This window comes from Eublepharis macularius, chromosome 12 (genome assembly GCF_028583425.1).
Source record: "Eublepharis macularius isolate TG4126 chromosome 12, MPM_Emac_v1.0, whole genome shotgun sequence".
Classification (NCBI taxonomy): Eukaryota; Metazoa; Chordata; class Lepidosauria; order Squamata; family Eublepharidae; genus Eublepharis; species Eublepharis macularius.
The window spans coordinates 29,180,112-29,201,650 of record NC_072801.1 but is presented as its reverse complement, the minus strand read 5'-3'; the positions used below and the strand labels follow the sequence as shown (position 1 = coordinate 29,201,650).

The window sequence follows — 21,539 nt, the reverse complement described above, 5'->3', positions numbered from 1 at the left end:
ATAACAAACAGAATGAAAATGCCAAACAAATTGGTACAGATGAATTAGCAGAGAGTGCAAGTGGTGTGATGCGGGGAAGATAGAAACAAACTCCAAAGGAAGATTGACTCTCTGCCCCAAATATCAGCCAGCCCCCTTTGGCTGAAATCCACCCAACGTCTCTCTCCAAGGGAAGTGCTGCTGCCGGGAGCAAGGGTCCCTCCCCCTGATATCCTGCCCCAGAGGAAAGGAGACACCAAGCTGGGCCTGGAGGCAGGAGGTGGCAGCCAGTAAATCAGGGGTGCCGGATGAAGCTAGCAAATTGTCTGTTTTCCCTTTCCTCAGACGGAGGGCCAGGGTAGGCAAGACGCAGGATCCGACTCCTAATTTTAATTTTGGAAAACTAGTACAGTTGCTGCGCTAGTGCAGTCCAGGATCCTGCTCACACGTCTTCTGCACGGAAGCAGGAGAAAGGTCAGCCACAGAGGGACGGAGGGAGGCAGCAGAGCAGCACCTGGGTCCCTGAGGAGGAAGGCTTGTTCCCTTCTGACGCAAAAGCCTCTGGGCTGGGAAATTCCTGGATATTTGGGGGTGGTGTCTGGGGAGGGACCTCAGCACAGTCCTCCCTCCCTCTAAAGCAGCCATTTCCTCCAGGAGACCTGATTCCTGTCGTCTGGAGATCAGTTGGAATTCCAGCGCTCCAGCCACCACCTGGAGGTTGGCAGCAGTAACGAACGCTCTTCCATGAGGAGCCCCACCGGCTTCAGTGCAAAGGGCGCTTCGGATTGCCCCAGAATACGCTCCCCCTCTTTCCCCACCAAAGGAAGCGGAGCAGGGACACACACGAGGCAGATGCCTCCGCATCCCCTCTGGCGCTTGGAAAGGCAGCCACGGGCTTCCGTGGAAGGGAAGGAACCGGCTCCTTGGGACTCCTTGGGAGTAAGCCTGGAGGCGAGGAGGAGGTGCCTCCGCCAGGCCTCTCCTTCTCCCGTGCAAAGGATCCGTCTCCACCCAGGAAGGGGTGGGGTGGGCGTCAACTAGGGGAGCGGCTCCGGGCAGAGCCGTGGCCGAGTAAGAAGCGAGCGCAGCGCCGAGCACCGCAGGTAGGAGAGGCCGGGCTGGAGCGGGACCCCCTGCCCCGGGAGACCAGACGCCGGCTTTCCCCGGGGAAGAGGGAAAGGGACAGCGCGTGGCTTTGAGGGCAGGCGGGAGGCGCCGTAGGGAGCCCCAGGTGGGCGCAGTCCAGCCTCCTCCGGAATGTTTCCATGGAGCTTTGAAGGCTGGGGAAGGGGGTGGGGGTGGGGGGAGAGAAGAGAAACCCTCCCCCAGGAGCGCACAGGTGGGGCTTGTCAGCTTCGCCGCAGCAGGTGGCCCCCTCGGGAACAAACGGGCGCGCACACACCCTGGTCGCCGGGCCTCCTCCTTGCGCCTTGCACGTCGTCTGAATGAGTATTCAGGCCCACCGCGTAGCGCGGGCGGGGAATGGCCAGCCCACCGGGCTTTGCCCGAGAGGCTGCCATCCCTTCACTCAGCAACAGAGGCCAGGGGTGGGGGGGGGGATTACTGCGGGAGGGGCTCCCCTTTGGCTTGTGCGCCCTGATCCTGTGGTGGTGAGGAGCGCGCTCCGTGCGTTTCCAGGCGCCGGAGGTGGACTGGACCCTCAGTAGCCCTGGACTTTCTCAGTAGCCCAAGGCGCCGTGGCCCGGGGCCAAGAGCCAGCTGAACCCAGGGACCCCTGTGGTGCGAGGAGGTGTGGCAGAGGGCCCTTGGCTTCGATCTAGGCCCTAATGCCCGTGCCCGTGGGTGCAGTGGCTCCTCAGTGCCGCGGGGCTCAGCTTGTGCCAGGGCTATTTTAGTATTCGTGAACTTGGCTGCTGTACGCCTTTTCTGGGAAGCCAAGCGCCAGTTGGCTTTCCTGTGTGTTTCTGTAAGCAGGTCTCCCGCCTCCCGCTGCAATGGTGAGGTAGTGGAGGCCTGCCAGGGCTTCAGAAATACTCTGTCTTGGGGAGGCTGAGTCACCTGGCTTCTCGGCAAGCCCTGAGCAACGATGGCCTTCCTCTTTTTGGATGTGGCCAAGCAGGGTTTCTCGTTGTGTGTGCTTGGACTCTGCAGCCTGTGGGGTGGCTCCCTGCTTGCAAAACCCCAAAGCAGCGTGTTGACTTGAAGGGAATCTTCTCTGAAGGTCGAGGAATAGCCAAGCAGCCCTGGCCAGCTTCATAGAGGAACAGGTGGAAAGTCTGGTGGATGGGGACAGAGTTAAGAAACTGCTCCCTTTCCGGGAAAGTCTGTGAGGCAGAAATTCTAAAACGTTTCCGGTGTAGGTGGGTGGTGGGGGACGAGATTGCTTTGAGGTTCTCTATGAAGACTCTTCAGTGCTCTGGTTGCACAGACCACATGAGCATATGTATGTGCCAGGCCCAGAATCCGGAGGCAAAGGCAGAGTGGTGGTGTAGGGCGTGGGAGTTTAGCCATGGGCAAGAGGGAACTTCTGTACCATTCAAGCAATTTTTAAAAAATGCTGTATATGTTGGTAGAAAGCTGGGGTGGGAAGTGTGGTAGGCTTGGAAGAGATCCGTCCCATGTACTTGGAAGAAAAGCTTTCCGATTTTGGAATGTGAATGTTTCTGGACCCAGCTGGGACAGTAACTGTAGCCATCAACATCGCTGCCGTGTACCCATTTTGATCAGAGTTGCACCCTTCTAGGCATACTGACATTAGTGGGCTGAGAAGGGTTAACTCCGCTTAGGACGGTGCTGTAAGTAGAGCAAGGGGGGACTTATTGCCCAGTGGGAACCCCCCCCCCCATCCAGCCCTCCAGCAGGAGAATCAACCACCCATGTGCATTGTCAGCTAGCGCGGATGCTCCCCAAAATCACCAGTTTCAGGGATATCAAGGGGGGGGGGATATTTGCTTATTTCCTTACTTATTATTATTATTTATTATTATTTTATTGTATTTATATTCCGCCCTCCCCGCAAGCAGGCTCAGGGCAGATAACTTCATTTAGGCCTTGCCGTTCTTCTCAATGGAGACCTAAAGCGGCTTCCATTGTTCTCTCCTCCATTGTATCCTCAAGACAACCCTTGAGGTTGGTTATATTAAGAGAATATGACTGACCCAAGGCCCCCCCCCCCAGCGAGCTTCTGTAGCAAAGCAGGGATTCAAATCTGGGTTTCCCAAATCCTAGTCCAACACTTTGTCCACTACATCACACTTCTAGGTCTCCTCCTGCTTTTGAGGGCTCCAAAGGGAACTCTACAATATCCGAACAAGGAAGCTTGACTCTCAAAAGCTTATACACTGGAAAATCTTTGTTGATCCTTAAGGGTACTGTTGGGTTCTAACTTTGCTTGTCTACTAAAACAACAACCCTGTGAGATAGGTTCATTGAAGTGTGTGTGACTGCCCATGTGGTGTAGTGGTTAGAGCGTCATACTAGGATCTGGGAGAGCTGGGTTTGAATCCCCACTCTACCACGGATGTTTGCTGAAATTAAGCCTCCCTGGTTTCTGGGAATGTTGTGCAACACCTTTAGTCTTGTGAGTCATATAGCCGCCAGAATCTGATCTCCTGGGCAAGATGCAAATATGGATCTTTTGGGGGGGGGGTCTATGGAGGTTCCTGAATTAGATCAGGAAGGGTGCAAAGGTATGTGTGTCTGAATCTTGCCTACCGTGGGGGGAACAGCTTTGTTTTTTCTAGGGGACAAAGAGCAGCTTGAAGGTAGATAAGATTTTGTATCAGGAAAATAGTACGTGTTGGGGGAGAGCTGAACCCTGTTCTTATCCGAGCTGCTTTCTTGATCCAGCATGCACCCCCTCCCAGTTCTTCTTGAGCTAAAAACAGCCCCCCAAATGTGCAAGCAACCTGATCAGGACTCTTCCCCCCCCACACACAGTGGCCTGTAGAAACAGGAGGCTGGCTTCTGCTTGGCTGGCTTCAAGGAAATTAAGCCAGACCCCTTAGGTGAAGGCTATGCCCAGAGATTTCCTTAAGGAGAGGCTGAGAAAATAGTCTTTTTGCTGCTTTTTTGACTGGCTCATAAATATTTTTGAACAGAGCATCTTGCAGAGCTTTGGAGGAGATAAACCAGGAGCTCCGGATCATTCTTGTGAGCTCTGTAGGTGAGCTGTGAGTAACACCAGCTGGCTCCTCGCACCTGGGAGATGTGCAAATCCCTCAGTCCAGGAGGAAGCCCACAAGAGGAAATAATCCAGAACTAACTGTATGTTTGGGTTGGATCCAGCCAGTTTTTCTAAGGAAGGGGAAAGTTCCTTTTAACTACCCAAGGAGGATATGCTGAGAATCATGGGATCTGCGTGTAAACAAGCCATACAGGAAAAGGGGATGTGACATGAATGGGAATGGGGTTAGACTGAGTGAAAAAGCTGCCTGGATCTAACCCTCTGGGACGCTTATCAGCCCTTGATGTCTGATTTCCCCCATGACTCTTCTTTTATATAGGAAAGCCGCAGTGGCTTTCCTATATAATGGCTATGAATCTCTTTTCCAAATCCATTAGCATTGCAGACATTTATCCACAAAGCAACTAATATAGTGATGCTTATATTAAATTAGAATTTCATTAGAACCCAGTTGTTTTTAAACAGACACACTATAAGTTTGTAACTGTCACTGTTTTGGGGTTTCAGGTTGTTGGGTTTAATTGACTCTGGCTGCAGGTCGTCAGTCCTTGAGGGAAAACACTTTGCACGTGCTTCAGTGTTTCATAGCTTTTTCTTTAAAGATGGAATAGGGGCAGAGCATGTAGAGGATTCTACCAAACAGGCTTAGTTGGAGAGGATGGGCTGAGAGCCCTTGTTTCAGATCTGCCCCTTTTTGCCCAGCCCTGGCGGTGAATCTTTCAGCACACAGACGGTCGCCCCTGGCAGGCCCAGAACAATGCAGCCACTCAAAGGTATACTCTGTTCCCAGTTTTGCCCTGATCTATCCAGCGTCACCCGAGAGCTGGAAACTTCTGTGCCAAATTCCTGTGCTGATAGAGGGAAAAATGGTGGTGCCACTTTCATTACCTGGAGGCCCCTTTCCAGACTCCAGTGACTAGAATGCTAGGACTGTGGCAGAAATATCCCCACAAACAGTTCATCCCTTCTTGCCGTGCAGTTGAGAAAGGTAGTTCTAGAGAATGTTGGAAGGCATGGGGTATGTGCTGGAATGGCAGGCCGTGGACCTGGCTCCATATCTCTGTGAACCCAACTGTCTGTCTGCTCCTCGCTTATCAGGATGAAATGCACACTTGCGCCTCTGGCACACTGTTCATCTTGTGTGGCGTGTATTCTTTTCCTTTATGCGACCACCATTCTCGCTTTTTCACCCTCGCCTTGTAGGAGGGTTTAAACTTTGTGTGTGAACATGCCCAGAATCAGTCAGCCTCTTCCGCTTTCTTCCTTGCTCATCTGAACAAAGGGAGTGTGCCTCATAGGGCAGTAGTGAGAAGGGATGCATTGCTCTTTGTGACTGTGGGGGAGGAGGCAGATCAGAGGCAGAACTCGATGGAAAATATGAGTGTTCATGGGGGCATGGGCGGGGCATACGTTTCTCTCAATGCAGTAGAACTTGGGGATCATGTAATAAAACTGGCTGTGGGTTCACGACACCTGAAAGGAAAACATTTTTTTCCACATGATAGACAATTGGACCTGTGGAACTGACCTCCACAGGATGTAGTGGCTGCTAGTTCAGATGGCTTTAAAAGAGGACTGGGCAAATTAGTGGCAAATGACAGGCTTGTCATGACAGCCTTTGCGATCAATATAGTTTCAGGTGGGTAGCCGTATTTATCTTCAGTCCAGGAGCAAGCTCGAGGTCCAATAGCTCCTTAAAGCCTCTAGTTGGTCTTTAGGGTGCTGTTGGACCCAGATCTTGCTCTGAGATTAATGGTATTGTACCTCTTGAGTGTTTGGGGATAAGGGAGAGAGGGAAGACTGTCAGTTGTTGATGACCTCTTGTGTTATCACTGTAAACACATTCGGCCTGGAAAGTGTTGTTGACAAGCTGAAATGAAACTCCCGTTTTGACTTAAAATAGAAAAAAAGTCTTGCAGTTTGATCAAAAGGCATCTATTATGGGCCATGCCGGTTGAGCCAGAGTGGCTTCCTGGAGATGTAGCCGCTCCTGCACCAGACTCCCTGAGAGCAACATATACACCTGAATGCAGCCATAGATTCTGTTAATGATCAACCTCTTTGCTTCCAGTACAGTTGCTGCATAGGGAGAGCGTAGCCTTATTTGCCATCTTGTTGGTGCTTTGCAGGGAACTGCGGTCTCCCCCAAATGGCTATGGAAATGTTGTACCGGAAGCCTCAGAAACGACACAGGCTTTCTAGACCCAGCTATTGGGCTCGCTCTTCCCCCCTGCACCTGTTGTGACAGTCACATGCTGCGTGGCCTGGAGTCCTCAGGGGGCAATCAGTGGTGACAAAGATCTCAGGTTCCCATTCTGTCTTGCAGTCATGAAGTTCTGCCTTCGGTGTACTCCTCAAGTGCAAGCCTGCTCCACCTGCCCTCTTGACAAAAATGACAGATACAAACAGGGCCATGGTCCCCTCTTAGGAATGTCCTGCCTTGCTGGAAAGCTAAAAAGCAAGAGGTTAGAGTCATGTGTTGTTGGGGGGTTGCCGAAGCAAGGCCATGGTGGGGAGGGGCCTTTCTGTGGGGTGCACTAGCTGCAGTTTAGTAGGTCTCCTTAGTGGGAAGATCCCTTCAGTTACAGGACACAGTTTAATTCTGCATAGAAACTGCAGACCAGCCCACTGGTGTTGACTTTCGGTGGCTTTTTTCTAAGTTCAGGAAGAAGTTCGAGAGCAGAAGTCAGGGGATTTCCAACTTCATTTCTTCCTCCTTGTAATTTGGTTGGCTTATCCTTCCTGCCAGAGGTCCAGGAAGAAATCCTTGCAGTGCACACGTGGTAATTTGGATGTTTCTAGTTTGCTGGCATCTGGAGAGACAGGAGGAGGCCTAAGGGGATGTCTTGCCAGTTTTCTTTGGAAGTGGATGACATTTAGTTTCCCTAGGATAGATTTGTAGGTGATTGGCATGCCATTGCATGGGGTGAGGTTGGGCAAGGTACTGTGCAAGTTTCATTGAGAACACCCTGCCCAGTGTGCTGCTGAAAGATATGCTGTGCCTACCGGTAAAGATGTTGGTGTGCCAGGGGAGGGTTGTATTCAGCCAGGTACGCTTGGATCAAGCATAGCCCCAGTGGTGGTACCGTTGTTTTTGAGTCGGCTGATGGTTATGCAGATCCTGGAGACAAGGAGGGGTATAAGCCATGCCTGGGCAGAGATCTGACCCTGGGTGCCAAGCAGAATGCCAAGCGTGCTGCTGTTGTATTTGGACTTAACTATATAGGGGCTCGTGGTGCAGAGTGGTAAGCGGCAGTACAGCAGCCCAAGCTCTGCTCACGGCCTGAGTTCGATCCCAGCGGAAGCCGGGTTCAGGTAGCCGGCTCAAGGTTGACTCAGCCTTCCATCCTTCCGAGGTCGGTAAAATGAGTACCCAGTTTCCTGGGGGTAAAGTGTAGATGACTGGGGAAGGCAATGGCAAACCACCCTGTTAAAAAAAAAGTGCCAAGAAAATGTCGTGATGTGACGTTCCCCCATGGGTCAGTAATGACTTGGTGCTCGCACAGGGGACTACCTTTACCTTTATATAGGGGCTAATGAATGGTCTCTGTGGGTCCCTGATGCTCTTGCATAAAAAAAGGTTCTCTGTTTAATGGGAAGGAACCTGAACCAACTGGAGTTTGGGCATTTCCTGATCAGGACCGCTGAGCCTTTGGAGGCATGGCTAGTATAGAGGGTCCAATGGTTGGGACGTGTATGGAATCGGGGCCATGAAGGAAGAGTGGAGGTCAGCAGAGACCCAACCAATGGCCGTCCCCAGTTTCTGTCAACCACGTTTGTGGCTCCTCAGCTCCTTTGCTCCCAGGCTCAGGGAGTGTTTTGCCCCCTGGTTGCTAGGCATGCAGCTGAGTCTGAGGTGAAGGTGGGATTGGTGTAGGGGCTGCTGATCTCACAAAGACCAGGGCTACTCCCCTGTGCAGTTCCTGCCAGGAAGAGACTTCCTCCCAGGTGCTGAGTCCACTCTCTCCCCTCCCAGCTTTCTTGGGATATCTTTCCTACTCGGCATGAGCTGCGAGCTGCCATGAGTCTTGGAAACAAGGTGGGCTGTGTGCTAGAACCATTCTTGTTTGTAGCAAGAGGAGTGTGGCCTCTTTGACTGTGGACCTGTGGCCAGTGAGGATAGAAACCCTGGGAGAGAGAAGGATGCTGAATGGGGGCAGAACTCTGCCCAGAGCTGATATTATTTGGGTCCTCTGGTATTGTGACACTTCTGCTTGGCTACGTTTGGCTGCTTTTGAAGCTGCTGTTGCAATCAGAAACTGTAATACAGGAAAGCTTTGGCAGTCACGCGCAATCTTTCCTATCAGGGAACCCAGGCATCCGGGTTCCACCCTACTTAGCTCTAGGGCAGCCTGACAGCTTTCAACAATTCCTCCAGGAGGGAAAAATACCAGGAGAAGCTTTTATGACATCAGGGTTTTTTAAAAAAAATGTTTCAGAGTCCTCCACGGACATGATGACTAATCCTCCCCATAGCGCTGTCAGAGAGGCCGGTGTGATGCCCACATTGCCTACAACTGCGGAGTTGTCCTTGGACTTTTCAGGAAAGGTCTTGGTGGGCTGCTGCTCTGGGGAGCTGCCAGTGGCCAATAGGAGGCTAAGCTGAGCTTGGGTGGGGCTGTTGGTGTCAGAGGCCACTGGGCCCTCAGCAGTGCTGGACCAGCAGGGTGCAGGTGGCAGCAACAGACAACTCCGGCTGGGCTATTTTAACGGCCCAATCCACCTCTGCACAAAGTCAGTTTGTGACTGAGACTGAAATCGAAAGTGGGGACTTTCTGCCGCACCACTCAGTCTCTTAAATGTGCTACTTGTTCAGCTGCCAAAAATGGAAATGGCTGCCAGATCCTAAACACAAAGAGGCTTTTCCTGATCGAAGCTCCATTGTCTACAGGCAAAGTAGGCCGAGATGCTTTCTGGAGCTTGGAAACTGCCCCCTCTCCAAGAAAAGTGCCCCTTGTCTCCTTGCTGGTCTCCATCTCGATTATAAATAGGGTTGCCAACCTCCCAGTGTGTGGCTTGGAGATCTCCTGGAATTACAAGCGGCCTCTGGGCAACTGCCCTGGAGAAAATGGCTGCTTTGGAGGGTGAACTGTATGGAATTATATCCTGCTGAAGTCCCTCCTCTCTGCAAGGCCTTCCCTCTCCAGGCCTCACCCCTCCCAAATCTCCTGGAATTTCCCAGCCCAGAGTTGGCAGTCCTAATTCTAAGGTAGCCTGCCTTCTTGGTTTTGTTCTTTTCATCTGTCTTGCAGAGGTTTGTCTCCGAAATGTTATTCGCGGCAGGGCAGAAGATCTTTAGGGAGAGGTCAAAAGAACCAGTGGTGGAGAGTGATGGTGTAATGCTTAGAGTGTCAGACTAGGATTTGGGAGACCCAGGTTCGAATCCCTGCTCTGCCATGAAAGCTCCCTGTATGATGGTGGACCGTTCACACTCTCTCAGCATAACTTACCTCACAGGGTTGTTGGGAGGATAAAATGGAGGAGGAAGGAATGATGTAAGCAGCTTTGCATTGCCATTAGGGAGGGTATAAATGAAGTAAATAATTAAGAGAGGTTGGCCTTGTTTCAGGAAGTTGAAGAACTCGACCTGACCCTGAACAGAATGTTCTTGGGGAAAAGGAAGTCGGTCGGGCAGAGCTTGTAACGCTTTGGCTGAGTCTTGCCTGCCACTTTCCATGTATGTGTTGTCTTCATTTTGCTGTCTTTGGAGGCTTCTTAAGAGTGCCACAATGTCCAACCCAACATTTCTCTGAATTCATGCTCTGCAAAGTTTGGTGCAACTACAAGGAACCAAATCAGGTGCATCCTCTTTCTCTGAATCATGGTGGCAGACGCTAATCAAAGAGGTCTGCCTCTCTCACTGGGAGGTGCATGGCATGTAATGTGTTGCAGCTGCCTTGTAGCAGCATGACGTAGCACCCAGGGATGGCTGTCCGTGTGCAGCAAGATGGCTGTGTAAAATTGCCCATGGAGCGCATGAATTTCACAACACTGTTGTAAGTCTTTGTCCTTTAAGTGGGTATGGCATGTTGTGCAGTTTGGGGGAGGGGAGTCTTGCTTCCTTTCCTGTCTACAAGTGCTCCCACCCCAGGTGGAGAAAAATTACAGCTGTCAGTAAGGATTCCCCAGTGGAGGCTAGTATACTGTTGGATGTAGCAGTTTTCTGTGAGTTAGGGAAAAGAATAAAATATCTCTTTTTAGTCCTGCCGTCTGGCTGCAGTCCATAAAGGGGGGAAGAGGCCACCCAAAAGGGCCCCATGCAGAGACAGTGCCCTAAGGTCATAACGTGAGAGATTTTGGCTGCAGACATGGAATGCCCTAAGTTTGTAAGATTGCTTCTGCTATTTATTAACATTACATAATTAGAATTTGGTGTGCATAGCAGAAAGGCAGGGTAGATTCTATTTATATAATAAGAATATTATCACCCAAGGCAGCAAACATGCACACACAATATTATTCCAAATACCAGTACTTCCTGCCTCCCTTCTGCACGCTTTCAAGATAAGAATCTCTGAAGTGAGCATTGGAGACAAGAAATGAAGGCCAGGAAACCTTCCGTGGGCAAATAGTTCCACAGGATGCTCTCGGTGGGCCCAGCTCCTCTTGGAATGGGCTACTTTGGGCTAAACTAACATCCAAATTCTGTGCCAAGAAATACTACTAAGTTGGCGGTGCATAGTTTCTCTTATTTTACATCATTTGATTTTCCCACTTGTGGAAGGGGCAAGGATGCTGAAATGCCATTTCCAGACACAGAGTACACTCAAATGGAGGCTTGGGGAGGGGGAAAGTGCAGCTGAGCTGGGCTCCCCCCTGCCGCAAATGGAAGCCTGGGGGGAAGTCTTGGGGAAGGAAAGTGCAGCTGAGCTGCGCTGCCCCCCCCCGCTCCCCCCCACCAACAGAGCAAGGCTTTGGGGGTGGAGCGTAGGCCAGCCAGGGATGCCCCATGCCAGCCTGGCCCAACCAGGGCTGGAGAGGGCGGAGCTGACCTGCAGGCCCTTCTGAGGCCGCAGAGGCTTGCCAGGACTGTGCTTGCCAAGTCTAGACGACCTGTGAGTCGTCTAGAACACGCTTGGGGTTTTATGTAGTAAGATAATCAGAACTGTTTGGTATTATTACCATTGATTAACAGTCTCAAAATACAGTCCTCTTGACTGCATCTAAATAAACAAAGGCCCTTCTTTTCAAAGATCTATTCATACTGATGTGTTTAGGACTAGGACTTGGGACAACCAGGTTTGAATCCTTCACTCAGCCAAGGAAGCCCGCCAGGTGACCTTGGGCCTGTTATAATCTCTCAGTGTAACTTTCCCTTACAAGGTAATTGTTATTTTTAAAAAAAAACATTTTAACTTTTATTACAAGGTAATTGTTATGAAGATTAAGCAGAGGAGGGGGGACCAACCCCAATCAGGGGGAAAAGCAGGATATAAATTAAAAATATAAGTAAAGCCGTTGGAATGTTTTCACCCAACCCTGTTCCTTAAAGCAAGGGTTGCTGCCCTTTTCTGAATACCTGAGGTAACTCTTACGCCCAATGAGTATGTGCGTGAGGGCATACCAGAGAGCCACTTGGGCAGTTCTTTGTTGGGCACCAGCTGTCCTGGTTTCTAATGCTGACACAGCTGGTGCTGGAAACTCAAAGAAGCAGCATTCAACATAGGGCATTCAAAAGCATGCGGAGACCCAGAAGTGGTTCTCACTAGAGGTGGGCACGAACCAAATTACGAACCAAAGTTCGTAACAAACTGGTCTGGCTCATGGTTCGCGAACTGGCAGTTTGTGGGAGCTCATTTCTCACAAACCATGATGAATTTTAGCCCTGTTCGTTTGGTTTGTATTTCGGTTCGTCACTGCAGGCATCCTGGCACCGATCAGTTTCCTAGGCAATGGGGAGGGTGGGCTGTCTGCAGACCTTTTGCTGACCCGGAAGAGACGTTTTCGCAAACTGAATGAACCGGTTCGCGAACTGGGGCAAGTTCGTGAACGTTCATGGTTTGTGAACCGCGATGAGCTGAACGAACAGCCATTTTTTCGGTTTGTGCCCACCACTACTCCTCACTTTCCCTGTCTTCCCTCTGCAAGGCCTTTGGGCTTTCAAATGATTTTTCAGGATGTCAGCCTGCTAGCAGAGGCTGCAGTCTGGCTGGCTACTTCTCTTGACAAACTGAGGGGCCATTTTGCTCACCTCTGTGAGTAGTCATTTACCCTAGTGTAAGGTCACAGCTAAGAGAATGAGGCTTTCCTGCTCTGAATTGTGCCACTGCTTTGAATTCGCTAGGTGGGCTTCGGCAGGCTTGTTTTCCTCTCAGGCTTAGCCCCTGCTTTTGTGTAATGTGGGAATAATATTGGTCTACTTTACAGAACTGTTGAAGGGTTACTGTGATAAAATAGGTGAAGTCTGTTGAACACTGGAAATGGTCTCCAAATGCCAAGCATTATTATTGTATTATACCAAACTGAGATTAAACTACTGCTTGAATTCTAAGGCTGAGGTAGGTTATTTTAAAAAACATGTTCTGCATGATTAAATGCATAAACTAATATAGGTCAACAGAGAAAATGGGAAAATGTTATTGTTATTACTTTTCTGAGGAACTTCTTTTGAGGAGGGTGCTAAACGGTCTCTGCAAGAGTTAAGAAGAGGGTTTGGGGGGGCACATTACTGTGGCTATTACTGTCATATTTTTGGCTACAATGTTGGTTTTGCCCCTCCTCCAAAGCACTCAGCACAATGTACGTGCCTCCCCTCCTCTATTTTGATAACAGCCCTGTGAGGTAAGTTGGGCCTAAGTGTGTGTGACTAGCCCAAGATCACCCAGCAAGCTTTCATGGGGGACCAGGGATTTGAACCCAGTTCTTCCAAGTCCTAATCTGACACTCTAACCACTACCCTGCACTGGTTCTCATGGGGGCAAAAGGATTTGGAATGACTGGAAGCAATCCTTTGTGTGTGGAAATAGTGGAAATTTTGTGAGAAAAAATGCAGAATAATCATGCAAGAATATCTGTCTGTATCTGTAAATCAAATTGTAAACATTGGGTGAAGAGTTTTGGCCCTTCTGCTTCAGGTGGGTAGCCATGTTGGTCTGCAGTAGAAGAGCAAGATTTTAGTACCTTCCCCCTTCTTGCTAGTTGGAAACTCTACATACTTCACTTCTAAATGTATCTGAAGAAGGGAGCTTTGACTCTCAAAAGCTTTTGCCTTAGAAATGTAATTTAAGGTGCCCCTGGACTCAAATCTGGCCTCTCTGCTGTGTTCTATTGCTCTGTACCTGAAAGCAGGCCAAATGAGGGAAATGTTGAGATAGAATTCAATACATCTTTGATCATATAAAGCTGCTTTCTCCCAAGTCAGACCATTGGTGTTTTTGACTCGGTGGCATCTACTTGGATTGGCAGCAGCTCAGGCAGAAAAAGTTGGGGGATTGAGGCCTAGGATTGTATGCTTACCAAGGAGGGGCTCTGCCATTGTGCCATAAGTAAAATTTCTGAGGAAAACATGGCCTGACCTCTACCTCCTCCTGTCATCACTAAAACCCCTTGTTGCTAGACAATCCTCCACAGTCGATGGGAAATACCTGTGTATTGAGCATAACATATTAGGATATAGCACCTACAGCCTGTGTGTTTGTGGTCACCATGGGAAGAGAGAGAATGCTGCGCATGATAACTCTCTTGACTAGTTAGCCTTTCCATGGAAGTGGCATCAAGAACATTGAAAAGATCACAAAGGCAGAAAGTGAGCAAACAGTCTCCAGTGGGAGACTGGCTCCTTGCAGATGCCAGGGACGCTATTGTTGGTCACCCGTCGCTGTTGAAAGCCCTCCGGGCAGACAGGAGCTGTGTTAGGCAGCCACTCAACCGGATCAACCTGCTTTTCAGCCTCATAAAGACAGCCTGCTAGGTGGGGGGGGGGGAGCCATGACAGTTTCTTTCCCCCACTTGGCAATCCTGTGCTCTGTGTATTGATATAATTAGCAATTATCTTCTCTGCCCTTGAGCTGGAAATGCAAAGAAATGTCGTGGCAGTTACATTTTGTAATCCGCCTGGGGTCTCATCAAGAAAGGTGGCCTGGAAATTCACACATGCCTTGGGTGACTGCTCTGCTGCTTCCCTTTCCATGGGGGAATTCCTGCCCTGCGCCTGCTGAGGGTCCATGTCCAGCTTGAAGGAGGGGGCTCTTGATGGCTAGCTGGGATGCGGTTTTCTAAGTCTGGACTCTAGTTGAGGGGGAATACCTGAGATGCTTCCGGCTAACTTGGATAAAGAATCTGAACTGGGGACTCTTCTTTGGATTGGTTGAAGGGGCTCATTTTGATTTCTGGCCTGTCTACTCAACACTTGGGAGACAGACAGAGGGTGTGGCCCCTTCCACGGGCTGGCCTGGCCCAAGTGTCGCCTCCCTTTCTGCTGGCAGCTGATGGCATCTGGGAAGAAATAAGTTGTTCAGAGTGCTTCACACACCAGCTTAGTAATCCTTATAACAGCCCTGTAAGGTAGGCCAATTCCCCTGTTACAGTGACACATTTCCCCAAGGGCATCTTGTTTCATGCCTGTCATGGAGCTTGAACCAGGAGGGGCTTATAGCTGATGGGGCATCTCAATTGCCTGGCAGGCCAACTGCCCTGATGCAGCTCCCATCCATCACACCTAGTATGTTAAAACTTGTGTGTGGTGGTGCAAAGGTTACAAAGCAAAATCGCAGAATTATATTGCATAAAGGGTACCAGCAGGAAAAGGTGTGTATCGGTATGCTGGGAGGATGGATCCAAATTCCATTCTCAGCTGTGTTTTTCAAATGTAGCTGACAGCCGCATGTGTGGGGGCTAATGACTGATTGCTCTTTGCCTGAACCACCCTAAGGCGCCTGGCTCCAGGGCTAGACAGGCCTTGATCTCTTTTAAGAGATTCCTTCATGGGCAGGGAAGCTCTGGGATCTGTATTGGGGGAATGTATCTGTGGGCAAACTGCCTCACAGCACTCAGCCTGTGTTCCATTTTCCTCCTAGAAATGGCTGCTCCTCCGTCGGCCCCCCCACCTTCTTACGAAGAGACGACAGCCATCAACAACAGTGCCTCCTACCCATACCCCTACCCTGCCCCAGGGGGGCCTGGGACTGGACCCCCAATGAAAGGGGGGCAAGCTCCTCCCTATCCAACACAGCCCTACCCTGCACAGCCTGTGTCCACGGTCCCTCCTCCAGGTAAGCGCACAATACCGTCCAGCAAACCTCTGATCTTCATATGGGTTCAGCAGGGCCTGCTTGCCAACCTGTGCCAATGAGCAATGAGACCAGGGGGAGGGAAACTAACATGAAGCTGGGCCCGTCTTTGGTTAGTGCCTTTGAGGAAGCAATTTGCACTCTCTCTCTCACTTTCAATTCTACAATATTTTTACATATATAATGAAGGGTTCTCCAGTGTAGTGCCCACTAACGCCTTTCCTGGCACCTACCAAGTGTTTTTAGAAACTGGGTGGGGCCAGGTGGGGCTCTTGTCCAGCAGGGCTTCTGATTGGCCACTGGGGATTGGATTAGCAGGGCAGATTAAAACAACTGTTATTTCAGCTGTAGCTAGCTGTTACCACAGTGTTGGTTTTATTCTCTCACTTCCCTTTTCCAGTGTATTTTTAAAATTACCCCTCTTCTCCTCAGCACATCTCCTGTGGCAGCCATTTTGTGGTTACGCCCACCATCTGTGTCAGAATCCCAAAGGTGCCCACAGGGGTTAAGGTGAGGGACCCTGGTATAAAGTTACAGATCACTTCTTGAAACACATCCAAGGCAACTTAAAAATATGCTGTGGAAATATAACAATACAATGCCAGCAATTTTTTAAAAGGGACTGGGAAATGTAAATATTTTGCATGGCTGAAAATGTTAGACAGCTAGCCAAGCTTTGTTGGATAGGCTATGAAGACTTTCATTATGCAAACAAGCAAAGGGGTCCAGCGCCCTCTTTGGGAAGGATTGTCAGTGCTGCTCCAGGGGGAGGAGGAAGCCTGGCTGACCAGATATCCGGAAAAGGCGGCGGGAGTGGGTGGGGGAGAGACCTCAAATGGATTCAAGTCTCCCTGTAAAAAAGATTCCCAGTCCAGAGCAATTTCTGGGTCCAGTGCAATTTCTGCAGCCACAACAAAGCCACACAGGGCCCCCAAGGGAGGAGCCATTAGCTGTAGTGGGTACTTCATGGGGGCTGGTTTGTGTGGCTTTTGCAGCTGGCCCTTTGAGGTATCCATACGTTCAGTGTATCTTCAGTGGCACTGAAAGTGCTGCCCTAACCCAGAGGGTAACACAAAGTGAAAGGCTCTTGGCTACCTGAAGTACTTTCAATTGCTTGAGCACTGTAGAAATGCTGAGTGCTAAAGTTAACCTGCTTAAAGCTTTGTGGAAATTAAAGGATGCTGGCTGCTCCCTTCCTGGCAGGAAGCTGCAGTCACTAAGAAGGGAGTCTCCCTGTTCAGAGGCAGTCTAGGCTTAAACACAAGGCCGATGGCTGAAGCCCAGAATCCAGTGTGGCTGCCTGCTTTGACTTTCTTCTGCAGAGCTAAACCTTTGGCTAGTTCAGTGCCACTGATACACCTGAGAGGGGTCCATGATACTCTTTCTGATGTTTTCTTGCTCCTCCCTGACAGTTACTGTCCAGGCAGTTTACGTCCAGAGTCCACTAATCTTCCATGATCGACCTGTGCAGATGTGCTGCCCTTCTTGCAGCAAAGTGGTTGTGACGCGTCTCTCGCATTCGGCAGGCGCCTTGGCCTGGCTGTCTTGCGGAAGTCTTTGCCTGTTGGGGTAAGTAACCACTGGACTGGCCAGTGCTGCCTCTCTTCCAGTGTCATGTGTGGGTCTGAGCGCTCTGTTGGCATCCATGCCCTTCTATTGGTCTGCGGTGGGGTTGGCTTGCCAAGACAGGACTGTAGCCAAGATGTGCCTCCCTCCACTAGGAGCACTTGGCTTCTCCAGGAATTCTTAGCCACTTCCATTTAAACAATGTTTACGAAATACAGATTGTTTTTTAAAAAGAGCCGCCCCTCTGATTTCCTTTGTTCAGGGTAGATTTTTCACAATGATTAAGTGATCTCCTGAGCTATGCCTGGAATAGTCCAAGCAAGCCTGATCTCATCAGATTTCGGAAGCTAAGCAGCATCTGTCTTTATTAGTAATTAGATGGCTGCTCCCTTCCTGGCAGGAAGACCAGAGTTGCAGAGGCAGGCAACGGCAAACCACCTCTATTAGTCTCTTGCCTTGAAAGCCCCGGGAGGGGTTGCCATAAGTCAGCTATGACTTGATGGCACTTCCCCCCAAGTGATCCTCCTCACCCTAGATCTCTCTTTAGGCACTGTGAGCAGGGGGCATGGGATTTAAAAAGGATCAAAATGGTATGCACGTTATATAAGAAAAATATTTGCCAGAGGTTTAAAAAAACCTCACCTTAAAAATAATTGCTCTCATTTAAGCAACTTACAAACACTAAGAGCTAAGCTATAAGAGACGAATTGCCCGAGGAGGAGCACGTGAAGGGAGTTGCAATGTTAGCTGGGAAGCTGAGTTTTAAAAGTGATGGGAAGGCTTTGTCGATTTCCCCTCTCTACAGAGCCAGGGAGATGGCTGCTCAGAAGTCTTGTTTATTTCCTCTTCACCTCTTAGAAGGGGAGGTGAAACTGACAGAGCCTTCAGGAGGCGAAGAGGAAATTAACAAACCCTCCAAGCAGTGATCTCCCTGGCTCTGTAGAGAGGAGAAATTAGAAATTAACAAAGCCTTCAGATCTCTTTTAAAACTCAGCTTCCTGGCTAACATTGCAACTCCCTTCACGTGCTCCTCCTCAGATAATTAATCTCTTGTAGCTTGGCTCTAAAAAACATACCAGCATCATCTGGAAGTGGTAATAAGCCATTAAGTGCTGATACATCAATGACCTTCCCATTTTTCTTGTGTGTGGTTTGGTGGCAAAACACGGTTTGTCATTTTGTCCCAACCACAAAACTCTTTCTCTTCTGGCCAGACCATAATTCTGAGCCAGTGTTAATTGTGGTGAGAAGGGAAGAAACCATTTCAGCTGAGTCATGGGCTGCAATTTGCCCAATGTGGAGGAATTTGTTCAATGAGCCACAGGCCCAGGTTTGGGGGGAGAGGATGGATTTCTTCTAGTTTCATTCATGGCACGATACTCCAGACCTTCTTGCTGCCGAACGTGAGCATGAGAGCATGGGGGCTTTGGTGGTGGGAACTGAGTTGTGCCACCCTCTAAGCTCTTGGGTGAACCACCTGTGATTTCAGGCTTTTAAATCTTTTGCATCCCAGGAGCAAAATGCAGGCTGCTTGGGTCCAGCTGAAAGACTGTGTTGCTGCATTTATTTTGAAACATTGCTTGACTTGGGTGTGGTTATGGCCAAAGGAACATCTTTAGGATATACACACTCAAAAAGTAGTTTCTGAATTGAGTTTATGGAGAGGGAGGAGAACATTTCATTCACGCTGGACCTCTCTATGAGTTGCCCAGAGGACAGTCCAAGCACCAAAAACACCAAAGACAGAGCAAAAGGGGAAAAAATAGTTTTATTCCATTATCTGCACCTATGTGTTTTGCCTATGCTTCTTCAGGGAGATCTATACGCATATAAATAAAAACAATAATATATATATATATTGTCATTAAATATGGCTAAAAGACAAAATAAAAGGCTGAGCATGTGGAAAGTGCATAAATGTACACAACCAAAACTTGATTTTAAGATCTATATTTCAAACCATGTTGTGCGCTTGTATATAATATCTGTAACATTCCCTTGGATTTGTGGTTCTGTATACATTTATGCACTTTTCACATGCTCAGACTGCCCTGCCTTTTACTCTTTTTAATTATTTTGAATAACAATAGATCCCTTTAAAGAAGTGTCGGCAGAACATGTAGGCGTGGATAATGGAATAAAACTATTTTTTCCCCACAGCAGCATTGATTTTTTGTTGCTGTTTTTGTTCTTTAGCTTCAGAAATGCTAATAAAATTCACCAGGCTAAATTAAGCTGAATAAGTCTGTCAGAGTTCAAACTGGAAATTTCTTTAAAGGCCTAAAAAGACTTAAGAAAGAATGGCTGCCACAAAGCTACAGGGAGCACTAATGAGAGGCCTGGGGGTTCACAAGAGCAAAAGGCAGGGACTTGCCCCATAGAGCATGCAAAAGGCAGGGAGGCACAGCCAAGAGAAATGGGGCGGGGGGCGGGGGGAGCATGTGTTCAAACCCAGTTGGGTGGGATTAGAGTTGATTTCAGGAGAGAAGGAAAAGGTGATGGCAAAGGTGGTTTTTTGAAGAAGCAAGGTGGGCATCAGATCAGATCCTTGGAGTCAAAGGGGCAGTCTGGCTAAAAGGGTGGAATCTTTCAGAGGAGCAGGAGATCTTTGGCCAGGTTGGTGAGGGTGAAGCTGGAGGAGTGGAGGTCGTGGGCACAGATCACTCCGGATATGAGAGCTGGGAAACTGGGGAAGGGGGGCGAAGCAAGACCAGGCAAGCCATGGAGACCTTCGCAGACGAGGATGGGGAGTTTGCAGAAGAAGCCAGTGCCTGCTTATGAGATGTAAATCATTTAGTAGCAGGATGCCAGATGTAAAAATGGAGTCAGGAGAGACCCTGGAAGACAGTCCAGATGCCCAGGGCTTGATATGGTGTTTGGGGAAGGGGTAGGGGACTTTAGGTGGGTCACATGCCCTCCCTGGAATGTTAGGATAAAATGGGGATAGGTAAACTGTGTGCCCCATCCTGAAATCCCTTGGGGATGAGCAGGATGAAAATGAAGGGGATTGTAACTGCTGACTGTTCCCACAAGGCTGCCTAAATTTTGTCTCCATGAACCGTAGTAACTTTGGAGAGGCTGGGAGGAGTGTTTCAAGGCTGGCGTCTGCACAGGCCAGGTTCCAGAAGAGCCAGCAGAGCTTGACTGAGGATCGTGCGGCTGAACGTAGCTTGCTTTCTCCTGCAGGTGCTGGGCTGGCTGCTGCCTCATCCCTTTCTGTGTGGAAGCCCTCCAGGATGTGGAACATTATTGCCCCAGCTGCAACGCACTCCTGGGGACCTACAAGCGGCTCTGAGCACCTGCAGGACTGTGCTGAACGAAGAGGGGAGGAGGGTCGGCAAGCCTTTCCTGGACTCTTTAATGCTGTGCATTTTGGCTTTTACAGATGTGTTCAGGAAGACAAGACCTTTTCTGTCCCACCTCTGTCTGTCTCCAAATTTCTGCCTCTTGTCTTAAAAAGAATGTAGGGGGGAAGCCATCTATGTCCCCCCTGGAGATCTCTACAGGGGAGTCAAATTCCTCTTCCCACTACCACTTGAGTAGAGATCATTGTGGGAGAAAATCAACTTCATGTGCCCTATTAAGACCCTTTTCTGATTTGGAGGCATTTCTTGCTCTGGCTTATTGATCAGTACCTTCTCTGAACACTGAAATCCATCTGGAAAATGCTGTTTTTCAGACTTCTTTGAACAAGTATTCTCTTCAGGTTATACTGCACAACAAAGGCTCAAACAATTTCTGTCCTTCCTTTTATTCAAAGCTTTAAGTGCCGTATAGTGAACATTCCACATTTTTATATGCTACCACAAAGGAAATCTGTGAATATAATCCAAATGAGCCAAACGGGGGCAAGAATATTTTTAGTTTCTTGAATTTTGTTGGATCCTTTCCACTCTCTTAACGAATTGGTGGGTTCTCACATGGAATTTTGCATCCATGGGGTAGAAGATCTAGTAGGGGATGCTGTCTTGGAGAAAATGCTGTCTGAATAGGCTCCAGCTGATGTGAGCGTTAAGGTCAGGTTCCCACTTTGGACGGGTTAATGGAAATTCCCTGCAACAGCCCAGTGATTTGTGGCTGTGCCTCTGCAGACGTGTGGTGTGTGAGAGCTCCTGCGATCTGTGTTTGTGTCTTTGAGCAAGTCCTCTGTACCAAGGGCAATTCAGCCTAGATCACCTGTCTGGAAGGAGGGCTGTTCACCACTGGAGCTATAACTTGTATTAAGCTGTAGATGAACTTAATGAGGTTTTTGTCCTGTGAATCTTTTAAATAAAATTTGAAGTTACTCACTGCATCAGAAGTTATGAGCAGGCTCATGCTCCTCCTCTCCTTTTTCTGCTCAGGCTGGGTCGCCTTTTGTAGTCTCTTGCTAACCAGAACCTCCTTCCCTGGCCTTTTGATGTCTCTGATCGGAGCATCTTCCAAGTTGGTGCATGGCTAAAGTTGCCCTCCCAGGGCGCCTTTTCACAATGGTCTCTGCTCCAATGATCCATCCCGCCAGCATCTCACTTGGAGGAGGGCAAGAACTCAGCCCGGCCTTTACACTAAAATGCCTCAATGATAACTTAACAAAATCTAGACAGTAAATGAAGTTGCTGACCCCAAGGCCACCTTTGCAA

General features: G+C 49.2%; 1 protein-coding gene across 1 annotated transcript; it reads left to right on the top strand.

Moving 5' to 3' along the window:
• Positions 1-652: 652 nt before the first annotated feature.
• LITAF (lipopolysaccharide induced TNF factor) lies at positions 653-21,214 on the top strand. The gene is made up of 4 exons (XM_054994801.1): positions 653-1,082; positions 15,142-15,336; positions 16,767-16,923; positions 20,107-21,214. Exons 2-4 carry the CDS (start codon positions 15,144-15,146, stop codon positions 20,213-20,215), a joined length of 459 nt encoding a protein of 152 aa, XP_054850776.1. The 5' UTR covers positions 653-1,082; positions 15,142-15,143; the 3' UTR covers positions 20,216-21,214.
• Positions 21,215-21,539: the final 325 nt, after the last annotated feature.